General features: G+C 59.2%; 3 protein-coding genes across 8 annotated transcripts; 1 reads left to right on the top strand and 2 right to left on the bottom strand.

Moving 5' to 3' along the window:
• Positions 1–427: 427 nt before the first annotated feature.
• On the bottom strand, positions 428–3,723 carry RPUSD1 (RNA pseudouridine synthase domain containing 1). 4 transcript variants are annotated; one of them, XM_036279667.1, is made up of 6 exons: positions 3,599–3,723; positions 2,763–3,058; positions 2,543–2,666; positions 2,348–2,450; positions 2,128–2,229; positions 428–1,594 (listed from the first exon to the last, which is right to left on the bottom strand). In XM_036279667.1, exons 2-6 carry the CDS (start codon positions 2,942–2,944, stop codon positions 1,167–1,169), a joined length of 939 nt encoding a protein of 312 aa, XP_036135560.1. In that variant the 5' UTR covers positions 2,945–3,058; positions 3,599–3,723; the 3' UTR covers positions 428–1,166. The 4 variants fall into 4 exon arrangements, with proteins under 4 accessions (XP_036135560.1, XP_036135558.1, XP_036135559.1 ...); XM_036279665.1 differs by having other exon boundaries at positions 2,763–2,953; XM_036279666.1 differs by having other exon boundaries at positions 2,763–2,934.
• A 249-nt stretch (positions 3,724–3,972) lies between these two features.
• CHTF18 (chromosome transmission fidelity factor 18) lies at positions 3,973–12,785 on the top strand. 2 transcript variants are annotated; one of them, XM_036280572.1, is made up of 22 exons: positions 3,973–4,115; positions 4,320–4,496; positions 4,579–4,729; positions 4,914–5,082; positions 5,453–5,545; positions 5,639–5,691; positions 5,806–5,932; positions 6,412–6,621; positions 7,142–7,239; positions 7,539–7,662; positions 7,748–7,890; positions 8,076–8,169; positions 8,490–8,588; positions 8,665–8,795; positions 9,063–9,234; positions 10,119–10,343; positions 10,423–10,572; positions 10,667–10,797; positions 11,452–11,596; positions 11,709–11,840; positions 12,247–12,304; positions 12,378–12,785. In XM_036280572.1, exons 1-22 carry the CDS (start codon positions 4,025–4,027, stop codon positions 12,512–12,514), a joined length of 2,910 nt encoding a protein of 969 aa, XP_036136465.1. In that variant the 5' UTR covers positions 3,973–4,024; the 3' UTR covers positions 12,515–12,785. The 2 variants fall into 2 exon arrangements, with proteins under 2 accessions (XP_036136465.1, XP_036136464.1); XM_036280571.1 differs by having other exon boundaries at positions 4,317–4,496.
• Positions 12,786–12,950: 165 nt separating this feature from the next.
• GNG13 (G protein subunit gamma 13) lies at positions 12,951–13,550 on the bottom strand. 2 transcript variants are annotated; one of them, XR_004961776.1, is made up of 3 exons: positions 13,438–13,550; positions 13,096–13,255; positions 12,951–13,013 (listed from the first exon to the last, which is right to left on the bottom strand). XR_004961776.1 is itself a non-coding variant. In XM_036280573.1 (2 exons), exons 1-2 carry the CDS (start codon positions 13,533–13,535, stop codon positions 13,150–13,152), a joined length of 204 nt encoding a protein of 67 aa, XP_036136466.1. In that variant the 5' UTR covers positions 13,536–13,550; the 3' UTR covers positions 13,021–13,149. The 2 variants fall into 2 exon arrangements, 1 of the variants encoding a protein (XP_036136466.1); XM_036280573.1 differs by lacking the exon at positions 12,951–13,013 and having other exon boundaries at positions 13,021–13,255.
• Between the last annotated feature and the right edge of the window lie 2,486 nt (positions 13,551–16,036).

Genomic DNA, 16,036 nt, shown 5'->3' with positions numbered 1-16,036 from the left:
CAATTGGCAAGAGGAGGGGCCTGGTCTAGCTGGGTGCAAATACATGGCATGTAGTCTCAAACTAGCTGGTGGCTCAGGTGACAGCCCTCCCTAGGCATTCTAACATGGTGGAGGGCTCTAAGGTTGGTGGTGGTCAGGGGCAGTGGCTCTATGAAAGACTCTGGTGACACTAAATGGATGCTCCAATGTCTTCAGCTGGTATGACCAGATATCCTTCAGCTTCTCCCCAATCAGGGCAGGAGGGTGCGCACCACATGGGGGTATAGGTCAGCAGCCAGGACCTTGAGGTCAGTCCTGGGTCCTGCAGGAAATCTTGGGACAGAGATCTGCCTGGTGCAGCAGTCTGGGCTCCTTCTAGAACCCCCACATCAGAATTATTCATGGTTTTCACAGGATTAGTCACTGAGCCTTTATTCTAAGTCCTGGAGCCCAGTTGCAGCTGCAGCGATGTGGGCATGTTGTGGGGGACAGAGGAAGCGGGAGTTGGGCTGCCCTTGCTCTTAGGCTAAGGTCTTACAACCTGTGGCTGGGTGGGAGGACCCCACAGAGCAGCACTTAAGCCAGGCCAGAAGGATGGCCCAGACCCACCCCCACATGTGATATAGGATGTGGGTGGAAGCAGGAGACCTACAGGCAGAGTTCAGCAGAAGCCAAGGCACAAGGTAGGACTGGCCAGGCAGGGAACCAGTCAGGGTTTGCAGGTAGAGAGGGCTCAGCTGAGCTGGGGTGATGGCACACAGGGTCTGAGCAGGTAAGGAGCAGGGTGCTCTGGTGGGTGGACTAGGGGCCCAGGAGGAGCCCACCCAGGCAACGGCTGGCCCAGGTCCTTTTCCAAGGCAATCCCTGGGCAAGTCTACAAAGCAGGCCCCACAGGTGAAGCTTTGGAAACAGAAAGTGGTTTGGGGGGATAGGCAGGCCTTGGTTTCCCCTGGGGGGGGGGGCTGGTCCTACCACCCTGAGCCCTTGCCCTTCATCCTCATAATCATGGCTTCCCGGCTTCCCCTGCTGGCATTGGCCCCTCTTCAGGTTTGGCTACTGCAGTTGGGGTGGAGCCTCAGTCCTGTGGCTAGGATACCCCTGCCTCTGGGAATGGGCTTAGGGTTCTGACCCACAGCCCCCATCCACCTGGAGGTTCCAGTCTGCACCCCAACACTAGGCACACACTCTCAGTTGTCCAGCTCCAGTGTCCACTCTGACAGCCATTGCAGACATGAGGCCCGCTGAGCCTCTGTCTCAGTGGGACTAACAGAGGGTGGTGGGGGCCGGCCTGGCCCGGGCAGGCACATGGAGGGGCTGCAGGGTCCAGGGCCCCCTTCTGTGGGTTTAGGGTCATGGGCAGTCCGCAGGACCTGAACAAGCTGGTCCAGTGGCTGTACCAGGGTATGGGGGCTCCAGCAGGCGTCAAGGGTGGGCACGAAGGGGTCTGGTGTGCAGGCTTCCACACACTCAGCCTCTGTGGGGATCCGCAGGTACAAGGCATGCAACATCATGCGGAATGGTTGGTCCTCTCGGCCCGAGGCCTGTCCATAGGTCAGGTCCCCCACAATGGGGTGGCTGAGGGCACTGCAATGTACACGCAGCTGGTGCGTCCGGCCTGTGTGGGGGGAGAGAGGACCAGTGAATCAGCGGTGCCACTCCATGATCATCACCCACCATTTGTGTCACACCTGGCACCTCCCCTAGCTGCCAACTCAGTGCCTTGTTCAATGTCTGGGGACAGCAACTCTTCCTGCTACAGATGAAAACATAAGAACTCAGAATGGAAGTCAACTTCTGGGGTTACCTCTGGTGAGGGCAGGGCCAGGGTGGCGCTCAGTGTACTGGAGTACTCAGGCCAGCCTTCCCACTGCCTTCCCATCCAGACCTGCCGTGCCACTTGTAGTGCAAGGGCTGCAGGTCGTAGGATTAAGTATGCAGGAGAGGATCAGCTTTGCCAGCAATGGTTGGCGTGGGCCAAGTTAGGCTGCTCTGCTCCGTGCCTCAGTTTCCTTTCCTATGCAACAGGAATACTGAAGTGCACTGCTTGAGGAGATGCTGACCCCAGGCATCTACCACGCTGGGGACAGGACACTGTTGATGATCAGTAAGGAGCCTGGGAAGCTTTCTGATCCCTGTTCCTCAACATACCTGTGAGGGGTTGCAGCAGCACTTTGGAGACGGGGTCACCTGCATAGAGCCCGTGTTCTAGGACCACCAGCTCCGTGAGGCTTGGTTTGGGGTTCTCACAGCCTGGGTGGGGAGAAAGGGAGGCTGTGACGGTTGACTGGGTCAGCCGTGGGACCCTAGTCCACCTCAGCATAAGGTCTCCCTGGATGAAACATGCCCCGTGCCCCCTTTCCCACTGTACCCTGGGTGCCCTCGATGCACATGGTGTGGGCCCGACCCTCTGTGCTGTTCCTGCCAATAGCATAGCTGATGGTCATCCGGCTCTCCTGGATGTATCCCCGAACCTGCAAGGCAGGGGAGCCCACCTGATACTCAGGGCCTGCCGAAGTGGGCTGAGCACTGGAGTCCCCATGCCCCAGGCCTGGCCAGGCCTTACCAGAGCCAGGTAAGCCTTGGTAACACGCCGCTCCTTGAAGCACTTGTAAGCACTGCCCGCAGCTGCCTTGTTTAGGGCCACACAGAGTGCTCCGCTGGTGGAGAAGTCCAGCTGGTGGCAGAACCTGGCATGGAGCAAAGGCACAGAAGTGGCTGGGTTGGGGCAACCATTTCCCTCCAATGGAGGCTACTTTGGGCTACCTGTGCTGCGCTTCCATTACCTGAACCCATAGTAGGTGTCCGGGTCAGCCAGCTCAGGGAAGCGGTGCCGCAGCTGCTTCTGGAGGGTCAGTGTCTCCCTCCACATCTTGCTATCAATGCGCACATCCCAGTGCTTGTTCACCACCAGGAAGTCACGGCTCTGGTACACAATGGACAGGTTCTCCACGCTGCCTGGCTCCATGGTAGGGGCCTGCAAAGCAGGCAAGCACTTGGGAGTGTTGGTTCGTTGGGGTGACCAATGTGTCAGGGTCTGCCAAACTTGGGTAGACAATCCCTGCTCTCCAGAGCTTTGGATCTGAGACCACAGATGCTGTATGTTAGGCAAGCACGTGCTACTATGTGCCTGCACCACCGTTCTCCTAACTGCTCTCATCCTTGAACCACATAGGAGAGTGTAGGCTGGGGTGGAGTGTGGCCAAGGTGGGGGAGCCAGGAGCCAGTGTTGCTTTGACTTGGGGCAGTCCCACAGTCCCAGCCAGATCCAAGCCTTGGGAGAAACAGTCTTGTTCTCCAGCCCGCTCCCACCGACCCTTCCCAACAGATCAGCAACGAGTGATAGGGACCTTTTCCTGAATGGGGACGGGGTCAAGGAATGGGGCTGCTACGCCCCCTCACGGCCAGGAGCTGCACAAGTCAGCCGGGTGCAAGGCGGGGGCGCTGGGTGCAGAAGTGGAGGCCGCCCTCGGCCACCCACACGCCCCTTCGCAGACACGCATTCCCTACCTCTCCTCCGCAGAAGCCCCCACCTCCTGCGTGTGATGGGCACAAGCCGAGGGATTCTGGGTGGACCCCGGTTGCGAATCCCTCCCGCGACCCCGCCCACTCCGGAACCGACCTGCAGTTGGGTCGCGCCGTCCGAGGTCCCGAGGCCGCTGACCTGTCCTGGATCCAGCCCCCGCGTCCCAGCACCTCGCGATCCGCGACCCCGGGACCTGTCGCTCGGCCACGGAGCCGATTCCCTCCAGGTCCGGCCTGTTCTCCCAGTCCCGCCCACGCCCCCCTCGACGGGCGGCCGTGCGAGCCAATGGCGAGCTCCCGGGACCTGCCTATTGGACTCCAAACCTTGACTCGGCCCCACCCAGCCTGCGCGCGCAGCCCCGCCCACGTCCCGCCCGTCCGCTGACCAATAGCGAGGGCCGCCAGGCACGCCGGCCGTTGATTGGCGGCGCTGGGACGCTGGGGGCGGGAGCGGTGCGCAGCTGTGGAGCGGGAGGTTCGGAGCGGGCGGCAAGTGCAGCCGGTTCCGAGGGCCCGCGTGGCCATGGAGGACTACGAGCAGGAGTTGCACGGCGTTGAGGACGACTTCCACAGCCAGTTCGCGGCCGAGCTCGAGGTGCTGGCGGAGCTGGAAGGTGGGCGCAGGTCCCGTCTCGGCCTTGTCACCTGTAGCTCGGGAGTTCGGGAGGGCTACCCGGAGGAGGGCCGGCGAGCGAAGGCCGGAGGCAGCGCAGCCTGGCGGGGGGCGGGCGCGTCGGAGAGAGAAGAGCCTTCCAGCGCTGCTGACCGTGTGGAGGTCGGCTGTCCTGAGGCGAATGCTGTGAATCTTCTCCCAGCAGAGACAGAGGCCCTGTCACCCTGCAGGGACCGGATCCCGCTGACGTTTGAGGAGGCTGTTGCTGGAGCGGACGCTGCAGCTCCTTGTTCTGCAGGCGGACCTCCAGAGAGCCGCAAGTATGGTGGCAGGAAGAGGCAGCCGGCCACCGACGCACAGAGGGACAGATCCCTGCTCCTCAGTACGCCCCGTCCTCCACGGGGGTAGGGGGCAAGGCAGGGGAAGCACCTCTATTTCTTCCCAGAGCGTCTGTGTTTCCCCAGCTCCCAGGGTCAAGCGGCCCAGGCTGGAGGCGGTCAAGAGGCTGAACTTTGGGCAGGACGAGATGGAAGAGCTGCTGCTTCCTGACTCTCCCCCTCGGGACATCACCCCCCCACCAAGTCCGGAGGTCCCGGCAGAGCTGGGGGGCGAGGGGTGTGTGGCTTGGGGCACAGGTGTTCTAAAGTCTTGGAATTGGAAGGTCTTGTTTTTTAGACAAGGTTCTAAGGCCTGAGGCTGGGGGCCTGTGGGAGGGCTGGGTAGCAGAGGATGGATCTGGGCCCCTTATCTGAGTGTAACAGGAAGCAAAAGTTCTGAGACAGCTCTGGTCCTTTCTCAGGACCGTGGACGCTGGTGCTGACGTGGGTCTCGTGAGGTCCTCGCCAGCTGCTCGCAACCCGGTCTTGAGGCGACCCCCTGTCCTGGAGGACTACATCAATGTGACCTCCACAAGTGGTGACAGGGCCTTTCTTGTGCTACAGGCTGACCCAGTGGGCACTGGGGTGCAGGTGGGTGCTGTTTGGCCATGAGAGGTGGGTAGGCTGGGTTTGTCAGGCTTGATGCTGCCCAGGAAAGGGTCTTGGGGATCATAGCCATATTAGGACCCTGGGGACTTCTCATTCGCTCCCAGTCATCCGCTCAAGAGGGACTCTCTTAACTTTCCCTTTTGCTTGTTTCCTTTCTTCTTTTTACTCCTATAGCTGCTCCCCTCCTAGTGGCTTTTCCTTTTTCTAGTTAAAGAAGGGTTTCTCCATCTCTAGGCCTGCTGATGCTAGGGAATGCCACTGGGGTCCCTGAGCATTGTTGGGAGGGGGTCATGGGTAACCCTGTGACCTAAGAGGGGCTCCAGAGGTGACTGGTACTCTCCTTCCCCCACAGAGCTCTTTCCTGAACACTCAGTGGCGTGGGCATGGCCACCTGGACCTGCTGGGTGTGTCTTTCACCTCCCTGAAGGAGCAGGTTGACAGTGAGGTGGGATCTGCTGGGGCTTGCTGGGAGGAGAGGGGTAGCTCTGGGGTTACTGGTTGTCTGAACCATCCTGATCCCAACCTCTACCGTGCACAGCGGCAGCAGCGATTGCTCGAAGAAGCCCAGCGGCTCTCAGACACACTGCACAGGTGATGCAGTGGTCCCTTTTGCCCCTGGAACCCTCGCCAGTTCTTGAACTGCTGAGCAGTGGGTAATCCTTGCTGGGGTTAAGGCCGGGCGGCTCAGGGCAGAATGCTCTTCAGCCTCAGGACAGAGATGGAAGAGGAGGCCCCAGAGGAGGTGCCGGCCAACAGCCAACATGACTCCCAGCACTGCCTCTGGGTGGATGAGTTTGCGCCCCAACACTACACGGAGCTTCTCAGTGATGATGTGAGGCCCTGTCTTGCTCAAGTGTGCCTGGCTTCCTTGTTGCCAGGAGGGGAATTCAGGATCCAGCTAAACAACATCATCAGCCTATAGGGCTGTTGGAGGGGAGAGCAGGGCTCTGGTCTGCATTGCTGAGTTATAGATGGGGAGATAGACCAGCACAAGGCTGGCCTATGTTGCTGGTCACCTATGATGTGGAGTGAGGATCCAGAGTAACCCATGCCTGTAGCCTTTGTTTCCTTTCTTATCAGCAGCTGATATCCCTGGGATTGGCAGGGCTCCTGGAGGGGTCAGGACCAGGACTGTGGGGATGGAGGCCCCTGTGTGAACCCCACTTTGCCACTCACCAGCAGGATGAGTGGGTTTCGGTCACTTGTTACTCAGCTTCAGAGTTCCTGTGTGTGTCCTCGGACAGGATGAGGGGCAGGCACAGGGACCGTTGGCACTGGTGGTCCCCCCAGACAATGCCTCCCTTCCCACAGTTCACCAACCGCTGCCTCCTCAAGTGGTTGAAGCTGTGGGACCTGGTGGTGTTTGGCCGAGAGAGGCCGGCCCGGAAGCCGAGGCCCACTGTGGAGCCTGCCCAGGTTGGCAAGGAGACCATAGCCCCCAGCAAGTGGAAAAGTCATGAGCAGGTGTTGGAGGAGATGCTTGAGGCTGAGCTGGACCTGAGCCGGCGACCCCGGCAGAAAGTGAGTTCCACCTGTCTACACTGCATACACCTCTGAGTTCAGGGTTTATACTCACTGGCTAGTACCTTCACACCATTTGGGACCACAAGGAGTGTACATTCACTGTCTCCATAGCTGGGGGCACGATTATGTGTTGGTGTGGTGTGTCACTGTTGTGAGTGGGACTGAGTTGTTCTAATGACTCAGGTAAGATCAGTGTCCCTTGAAGGGCCTTGTACCTACCAAAGAATGATTGTGATGGATAGTGGGTGGTTTAGAGGGATCAATCATGCCAGTAATGGCTGTGGCTCTGTCAGGTTTCTCCATTACTTACTTTATTCAGGGTTTTCTCTCATTCTGAAGTGCTAGTTCTGAGCCACGAGTGTGCTTGGGTTCTCATTTGGTGACTGGGGTGGATGTGGGGTGATAGAGACATCCCCCGGTACCAAGCCTAATGGGACGGGGTTATCAGCCTTGGTGGTTGGGCCAGGAACTCCCCAGGTGGTACAGATTGCAGCATGTCTTCTTGTCTTGGCTGCAGGTAGCGTTGCTGTGTGGACCCCCTGGGCTGGGCAAGACCACCCTGGCCCATGTGATCGCAAGGCACGCTGGGTACTGTGTGGTGGAAATGAATGCAAGGTGAGTGGAAGGGAAGGTCTGGTCTTTGGGCCTCGTGTCTGTCTTGGTGTGTATGGTTGAATATGGGACACTGGTGGGTTAGAGGTGGCACTGGGGTCCCAGGGACATTGGTGGTGGACTGGGGTTCTTGAGTCACTGGAATTTAGAGCAGTCATGTGGCAGGGTCTTCTTTTGTGGTAGCCTCGAGGTGTAAGTGTGGCAGCTTGACCCTGGGAGATCATCCTGCCAGGGACACTGGCTGCTGCCCTGGCTGAGGCCACAGCTGCCCTAATGGCCCCTCCCCTGCTTCATGGTTACAGTGACGACCGCAGTCCTGAGGCCTTCCGCACGCACATTGAAGCGGCCACACAGATGGAGTCAGTGCTGGGCACTGGTGGGAAGCCCAACTGCCTGGTTATCGATGAGATTGATGGGGCCCCCACGGTGGGCCTCCTGGGTGCCTGGCCAGTGGGTGGGTGGGTGTGCAACAGGGGCTGTGGCTCATCGTGCCTGATGCATGTTCCTCCAGGCTGCCATCAATGTGCTCCTCAGCATCATTGACCGCAAGGGCCCAAAGGAGGCAGAACTGGGGGCCCGGGCAGGTGAGGGGCGGCGGCTGCGGGCAGAGGGAGGTATCTTGATGAGGCCAGTCATCTGCATCTGTAATGACCAGTGAGTAGGGTGGCGTGGGGTTTTGATGGCACCTGAAGGTGCTCCACCGGGTGGGGCTTCCACAGGAGAGCAGAGGGCCCCTGGGACCCTGGGAGAGCACATCCCAGCCCCTCCTGGCCACCCAGTGGATTTGAGACTGGGATTTGGCATGAGGGTCTTCCTCCGCACCCTGCACCATCCCGCAGGTACGCACCCTCTCTGCGGCAGCTGAAGCAGCAGGCTTTTCTGCTTCACTTCCCACCTACACTACCATCCAGGCTCATTCAGCGGCTGCAGGAGGTCAGTGGGGGTGGGGAGGTGGGGCACAGGGTAGCATGGCTGATGACAGGGTGGGGGGACATGACTCCTGTCAGGGTCTCATTGCCCCCCTTCCCCTCTTCTGCTGCCACCCCCCCATCCCGGGTCCTGGGATGAGGGTGACTGGATCACTTTGGTCTGTGTTGGTGCATGGTCCCTGATGGGGAACTAGACCAGTCCACAGGATCTGCAGCCTTTGTCTCCTGTAGGATGAGAGCAGCTATTCACCTGTTTGTCAGAAAGAGGTGGCCACAGGGTGGGCTCTGAGGGGTGTTGGATACACGTGCTCTTGCCTCCTGCAGATCTCCGTACGGCAGGGCCTGCAGGCCGACCCGGGTGCCCTGGCAGCTCTCTGTGAGAAGACAGACAATGATATTCGTGCCTGCATCAACACCCTGCAGGTGGGCTGAGGGCAGTTGGCTGTGGTGGAGTGGGGCAGGGGGCAGCTACCTCTCACTCCCCACACCCTGTGTTTAGTTCCTGCATGGACGGGGCCAGCGGGAGCTGAATGTTCGGGCTGTGCAGACCACACGAGTTGGCCTCAAGGACCAGCGCAAAGGGCTCTTCTCTGTGTGGCAGGAGGTTTTCCAGCTGCCCCGGGCCCAGAGGTAGATGGAGTGGGCAGAATGGATGGGTGGGCCAGCCTCGGCCTGCACATCTGTGGTGACATAGCCCTGGACACAAACCCTATGTGTGCAGGCCATCTCTCCCTTGCCAATGGAGACCCAGGGCTGCCTGGGCCCTGCTTTCAAGGCTGTGCCTCAGCCTGCCTCCCCCATTGTCCCCTCCTTGGGGCCGCCTGGGGTCGGGAGGGTGATGCCAAGAGGAATAAAGTGGGTGGGGGCTCCACTCCAGCTCCAGCAACCCTTCTGCAGGCGACGTGTGGTCCAGGACCCAACTCTGCCTACCCACACGCTCCTGCTGGGTAATGCACTCGTGGGTTTGGGGCACCAGGCTGCTGAGGCACCTCTGACCATGGCTGCACAGCGGTTCTACCACATTCTGCATGTGGCCACCTCAGCGGGTGAGCGTGAGAAAGTAGTCCAGGTAACTACACTCTACATGAGTCTTCTTTCCAGGGCGCGGTGTTGAGGACTGTTTCCGTGTCCCTAGGCAGTGAATAGGAGACAGTTCAGAAAGGGCCAAGCTCTAGAAGAAGCAGATGGGAGGAGAGTGAGGTGGGGCAGACACAGGGTATCAGGGAGACCTCTGAGGGGACTATGAGCAGCACAGAGGGCTGGAGGAGGGGCTGGCTGGTGCTAGGAGGGGAGTGGCCACCAGCATGGGCTAGGAGGGAGAGGCAGTGGGCTGAGGGGGGTGCTTTGATTGATGGGATCACTGCTAGTTGGGAACCAATGTGAGGGGCAGTGCAGCAGCACCTGGGTAGCCTGATCCAGTGGCTAGGAGGGGCTTGATTTTGGACATGAGCTGTGGGAATGGGGACATGTGGATTAGAGAGCAGGTAGGGTTTTGATCTGAGCAGGTGGCAGAAGATGTACCTCCAGCCGAAAGCCCAGCCTAAGCTATCCCCCAACTAAGCCGCTTTGGGTTAGCGGTTAGGGATCTGTGCAAATCCAGAAATCCATGGTTGTGGAGGGCAGAACAGTGGCAGGAAGGGACAGGACTTTCTCGTGGAAGGAGTGGGGGCTCTTCCCTCAATTCTAGTGTACAGAACGTCCTTTAGGGAGGGATGGAGGTAGCAGGTTCTTTCCTACACATCCCAGGATCTTGGTCAAACCAGAGTGGGGGTGGTAGGTGGGCCCTCCTGGCTCCCCCCTTGGGGCCATGTGACCACTCACTGGTATTGCTGCCACCCCAACACCCCAGACTTGGCAGGGCAGAGGGGTCCCAGTGGGAGATACTTGTTCTGCCGGGGGGGTTGGGGGGGGTGGTCATGATGCGGAAGGCACTCAGGGACCCACCACCTACAGGGCCTGTTTGACAACTTCCTGCGGCTGCGACTGCGGGACTCCAGCCTTGGCACTGTGTGTGCAGCCCTCGACTGGTTGGCCTTTGAGGATCTGCTGGGCCAGGCCGCCTACCACAGCCAGAGCTTCCAGTTGCTGCGCTACCAGCCCTTCCTGCCTGTGGCCTTCCACCTGCTGTTCGCCTCCAGCCATGTGCCAAGGATTGCCTTCCCCAGTAGCCAGCAGGAGGTGTGCTTTACACCCTGCCCCTGTCTAGGCTGGGCCCAGGATGCTGGGCGTCTTGGTTCTAGTTTACTCTCCATCCCAGGCCCAGAACCGGACAAGTCAGGTACAGAACCTGATCCAGACGCTAGTGTCAGGTATTGCACCAGCCACCCGCAGCCGAACGACACCCCAGGCCCTTGTTCTGGACACTCTCTGCCTACTCCTGGACATCCTTGTGCCTAAGCTTCGCCCTGTGAGTGCCTCATCCAGAAGGAGGGTGTGGCTTCCAGTGGAACTGGGTTCCTGGCTGTGCTCACTGTTTCTACCTGTTGCCTACCTGCCCACAGGTGAGCACACAATTGTACAGTGCCCGTGAGAAGCTGCAGCTGGCCAGCCTTGTGGGCACCATGCTTGCCTACAGCCTAACCTACCGCCAGGAGCGCACGCCTGACGGGCAGTATGTCTACAGGCTGGAACCGTGAGTCTCTGCAGCACCTGGAATAGGGATTCTGGGGGGCTGGGCCGGGAGTCAAAGCATGGCCTTGGTGAAGTGTGTGAGTCTCAATTTCTCTATTTGTCAGAGGGTGGTGGGGGTGTTGGTTCCAGTTCAGCTCTTGCCCACATATGACTGAAGTGGGCCCTCAGGTTGGATACAGCCCCAGGATCTAAGGTTTACTACAGAACCTCTCACTACCCCAGTGTCCCCAGGAGCCACCCCAGAGGATCCTTGAGCTCCCTAGGGCTTTGTTTCCCTGTCCTGAGATGGTTGTGAGGATGGAACGCTGGCCCTGGGGTCCTGCTGCCCAGTAAGGGCCTCAGTGTGTCTGGGATGCAGGTGTTTCTCTGTGCTGATGGCAAGGGGGCAGTAATGGTGGTTCTTGACCATGAAATCCTGTCTGAGCCTCAGCCTTGCGATGTCTCATTCCCTCCCCTTGTAGCCTTGGGAGGTCCCTTCTCACGTCCACATACAGTTGAGAGAACTGAGGTTAAGGAGTAATCCCCCACTGGCCCAGAACTGGACCCTGTCCTGCAGCTTTCTCGTTCTGGCATTTGGTGTCATTGTGGTGGGTTCCCCTGCCCCTGTCACCACTGAGTGGGTGCCTGGGTGTCCTGCCCTGCCTACTCTGAGCAGGAACTTGGAGGAGGTCTGCCGATTTCCTGAGTTACCTGCTCGAAAGCCCCTCACCTACCAGGCCAAGCAGCTTATTGCCCGTGAGATCGAAGTGGAGAAGATGCGGCGGACAGAGGCCTTGGCCCGAAATGGAGACAGCCCCCAGGTGAGCCCACCTCCGGCATGGGGCAGAGCAGGGTAGTGCAGTGCCCTCCAAGTGAACACTGCCTTTGGAATGACCTTGCCTAGTCAGCTCTCATCACATCCATTTCCTGCAGGTGGACAGGAGTCCTCCCAGGGCCAAAGGCCCACAGGAGGGTGCTGGGGAAAAAGGGGCACGGTCACCCACCCCATGCAGCCATGAGCAGCGACTGGAGCGCATCCTGAAGAGAGCTGCCCTGGAGGACCAGGTTCAGGGGCTGGAAAGTGGCTATGTGGGCGGGGATGTGTTACCTTGGTGCAGGCTGGTTCTAAGCTCTGAGGGACCCACCTAAAAGGTCCAGCTACCTGCCACTCCGCGGAGTAGAGTTTTACCTGGGCTCAGTTTCCCATTTGGGCAGGAGGGTGGGTTCTGCTGGTACCTCCTGCCCTGGCCCTGACCTTGATGGATTGGGCAGCTGTGAGGATGATAAAAGACAGAGGGGACACTTGCTGAGCAGGTCATCACGGGATGAGGTGAGGGGGCTGGGAGAGGTGTCTACTCCCCAGCTGTGGGCCTCTGTTCAGAGGCGCCATGAGACCCACCCTTCCTGGGAGAGTTCTCCCTTCGTGGCAGAATGTGTCTTTCCCCTGAACCTGACCATCCACCCTCTTTAGACTGAGAGGGATTTCTTCGGCCGTGTGGTCATCAGGAGAGCAGCAGCCCTGAGTGCAGGTGTGTCTGGGGGTGGGAGCTGTGGAAGGAGGGGCTGCGGTCGGACAGAGGATCAACCCTGTGGCCCCCACAGAGGACACGGCCCCTGAGACTGATGCGGTTGAGCAGCGCATGGGCACTGCGGTGGGCAGGAGTGACGTCTGGTTCCGCTTCAAGGAGGGTGTCTCCAACGCCGTGCGACGCAGCCTGCATATCAGGGATCTGCTGTAGCTGGGTCACCAGACACCCAGGCTCACACTGGATGCCCTAGACCACGCTCTGCTCTCCAGGGTTATGCCAGATGCCCTGGTCCATGCTGCACACTTCAGAACCATGCTGGCTGCCCCAGTTTACCCTAGATGCCGAGTCCACACCAGATATCCCGGGGTCGTGCTGGACGTCCCTAGATTCACAGTGGACACCTTGGTGTTACTTTCTTTGTTACTTTTTATTTTGATTTTGAGAGTACATTTATTAAAGCTGGGGACAGTGAAACAAGGAGTGGCTTAGGACTGAAAAAGCAGCAGGAGAATCTAGGCGGGGCTGCTTTGCTCCCTGAGAAAAAGCCAAAGAAGTGAGCCAAGGACCAGCTGTTATCAGTTCACTGGAGAGTCAGAGAAAAGGGGGCCTTGGAGACAGGTCAGGGGTTAGCCCAAGACAAGCTGCCGCTGCTCGTTGTTCCCTTGGTTGCAGATCTCATGGGGTCCCTTAGAAATTAGGAGATCCGTGCCTGTGGGAGAAGAGAGGGAAGGGAAAGGCACCGGCATGCTCCCAGGAGGGAGGGCACCGGAAAGTCTTCATAAAAGTCACACCTTTACAGAGTTGTCTTCTTCACAAAGAGGCATGACCCTGGGGTTGTGGGGCTCTTACAGGATGGCACACTTGCCCTTCTCCACCCATGGGTTGTTCTTCATGAGGTCAGGGTTCAGGAAGGGGTCCTTGGGGATTCCATCCTCGATCCACTTGATGAGCCTGTGGGTGGGGAGATTGGGGTGAGTAGGTGGGCACCTGGCCCCTCAGAAGCGCTGCCCAGTGCCTCTGTGTGAGGATCGGATCCTGGCTTATGCAAATGAGCACAGGACAGGGAAATGAGATGCGAATCAACGCTGGCCCTGGTTGGGTGAGGCTGAGGCTCTTGAGTCCTGGGGACTCACTCAGGGATGGTCTTGGATGACATCTCCCTTTTGAAGGCCAGCTGGTACTTGAGGCTCTCGACTTCCTTCTTCATCTGGGGCACGTCCCACTCCTCCATGGCATCAGGGGCTTCGGAAGTGGCCAGCCTGGGACTGGAGGACATCGGAAGAAGCAGTAGAGATGCCACCCTGCAATAACCCCCAAATGCTCCCTCCCCGCTGGTGAGATCCTCTACACAAAAGGAGTGAGCCCCATCCTTGAACACTGACACCCAACCTACTGCCTGGGTAGGTCCCCAGAGGCCACACCACCAGCCCTGCATGCTACTGTAGGTCCACACAGGCAGTACTAGGTTGCAGGGCCTGAATCCGAGGCTCCACTAATGAGGCTCCATGTGTCTGACTGCCTTCTACCCTATGGGGCTAATTAACTGCAGAGGAAACTTTCCACCCTTTGCTGTGCATCCCCACCCAATCAAAGCCTTCCCAAAGCTGGGCCTCTGGGTTGGAGAGGGCTGGGGCACTGTCCCTGTTGGGGAGATAGCGGGACTGGCACACAGCTCAAGATAGGTTCCCAAGGGCCCACATCAGCTTCCCCCCCACTATGAGTTCCACTTTCCGCTCCTGGTTGCAGACATAGCCCAGATCATCATGGAAGGGTCAGCACCCTGCCCCCACCCCATGTGCCTCCTGCTTTGCATGGGCAAAGCCCCCAGTGAGGACAAGTTAGTCCTGGGGCTAGGAGAATTTGACTGCATTTTGCATCTCTGGCTAGGGGTGGGGGGTGCTGAGGATCTTGGAGGTCAGAAGCTGGACAACAGGTTCAGGACTCAGAACATCTGCAGCGTCCTGCTGCCGTGTCTCCTGGAGTTTCACAATGTGCATGGCCCAGTTTCTGTTTGTGAACCAGCCTGGCAAAGCCACAGGTTGAGACCCCTGGAGGTCCAGCCAGTTAGGGGCGAGTGAAGAAGATTCACTCCTTGACCCTCCACACCATGGGCCCAGGGAGTCCCTTACTGCTCCCCAGCCACTACTCATCACTGAGGCTAGGAGCCAGGAAGCTGGCTTTTTTGACCTTGGGAGGGTGGCCAGGGGGTCCACAGAGGCTGACAGAAGTATGACCCTCCCCACTCCGGGCTGTGTAGGAAGCTCCGGGAGGAGGGGGGAGGATAGGCCCTGGCCTTTGTGAGGGTTGGGGAGAGTGGCCCGACTGGGATGGTTAACCAGGAGCAAGGGTGAGAGCCCAGTGAAGCAAGGTGTCTTGGAGGGGCAGCCAAGAGGGGGTATACAGGCTTCTCTCCCAGAGACCCCAAGTCCCAGCACCCCAACCCCCAGAGTGGGACAACCATGGGGGGGGCATCCCAGTTGGGAGCGCTGCAGTGGCCCTGTCCAGAGCCCCCTCCTCCACTGTCTGGTACTACTTGTATGTAGCCGCTGTCCAGCCCCCCTCCAGTCCCACACACCCTGCTTGTCCCATAATCCACACCACCCCCCGACAGTGTTTAGTGGGCACTGCAGGCTGGTGCACGACAACAGACGCTGCTTCCCTTTCGGTTGGCTGCCCTGCTCCACCCCACCCACAGACGGGGTCCTCTGGGCTGCCGTCTGGCCTTGTCCCTTGGCACATTCAGGGTGGCTGCACTGGGCTGGAAGAGAGGCAGGGTGTCTCATCCTGGGTTAGGTTTGTCCAGGTCGGCTCAGTGGGACCTGGGCAAGTCTCGGAACCCCGGGTTTCAGTTCCCTGCACAGCCTAAGGGACCAGTTCATCAGACTTACCTTGGGCAGTGATGGTGAGAGAGAAGTGATGACAAGGGCCAAGTGATGGCAAAGTGACTGCGAGGGCTAAAAGATGGGTGAGTGAGCCTGACACACAGGCAGGCAGAGCCCAGCAGGTGCCCGCCCACTCCTGCCACCTGGGGCCAGGCCCTGGCACCGCCCCCACACTCCACCCGCCCTCCTCCGGGCTGAGATGACTGGGGACTTGGCCTGGCCAGGCTCCACAGCTGGGAGATGCAGTTCAAGGTCAGCTCTGGTCCTGAGTGATGAAGTCCAGCTCTGCCCTTCAGTCCTCAGGGCAGATGCCATCCGAGCCAGGACTGCATTCCCTTCTCAGACGATGGTGCCCTGCTTCAGTCTTCAGGAAGCTGTACCCTTGGGACCATTGGGTGACGCAGGTGCCAGGCTGTATCCTGGTTGGGCCCCCAGGTGTCAGGGTCCAGTTCTCCAACCAAGGTGCCCAGGAGGCCAGAGCCCTAGCTCCTCAGGGGGATGCCTAGACCAGGCCCTTAGAAGGTGCTCCTGTGGCCTCCCCTGGGCTGGACCCCTATGACTGTTCACTCTGCCCCGTGCCCCTTCAGACACACAGGTCCTTCCTGTTGTGATTCTGAAAAGGGGTCAGTGATGCTTCCGGCCCCTCGAGCATGTACGTGATGATACGCCAGGAGGCATTCTGGAACTGGGGCATATCAGGGAAATTAGGGATTATTTTTATTATGGATTTGGGGGCCAGGGGCTTAGAGCAAAGGATGTCTGTGTTCTCAGAGCAGATGGCCATAGTGCTGGCCTCTCTCCACCAACCCCAGCCCCCACTCTCTCACCCCCAGGGCCTGTGCTCACCTGC

Source organism: Molossus molossus, unplaced genomic scaffold (assembly GCF_014108415.1).
Source record: "Molossus molossus isolate mMolMol1 unplaced genomic scaffold, mMolMol1.p scaffold_m16_p_3, whole genome shotgun sequence".
Taxonomy (NCBI): domain Eukaryota; kingdom Metazoa; phylum Chordata; class Mammalia; order Chiroptera; family Molossidae; genus Molossus; species Molossus molossus.
Note: the sequence above shows the minus strand (reverse complement) of the source record. Positions and strands in the feature narration are given on the sequence as shown.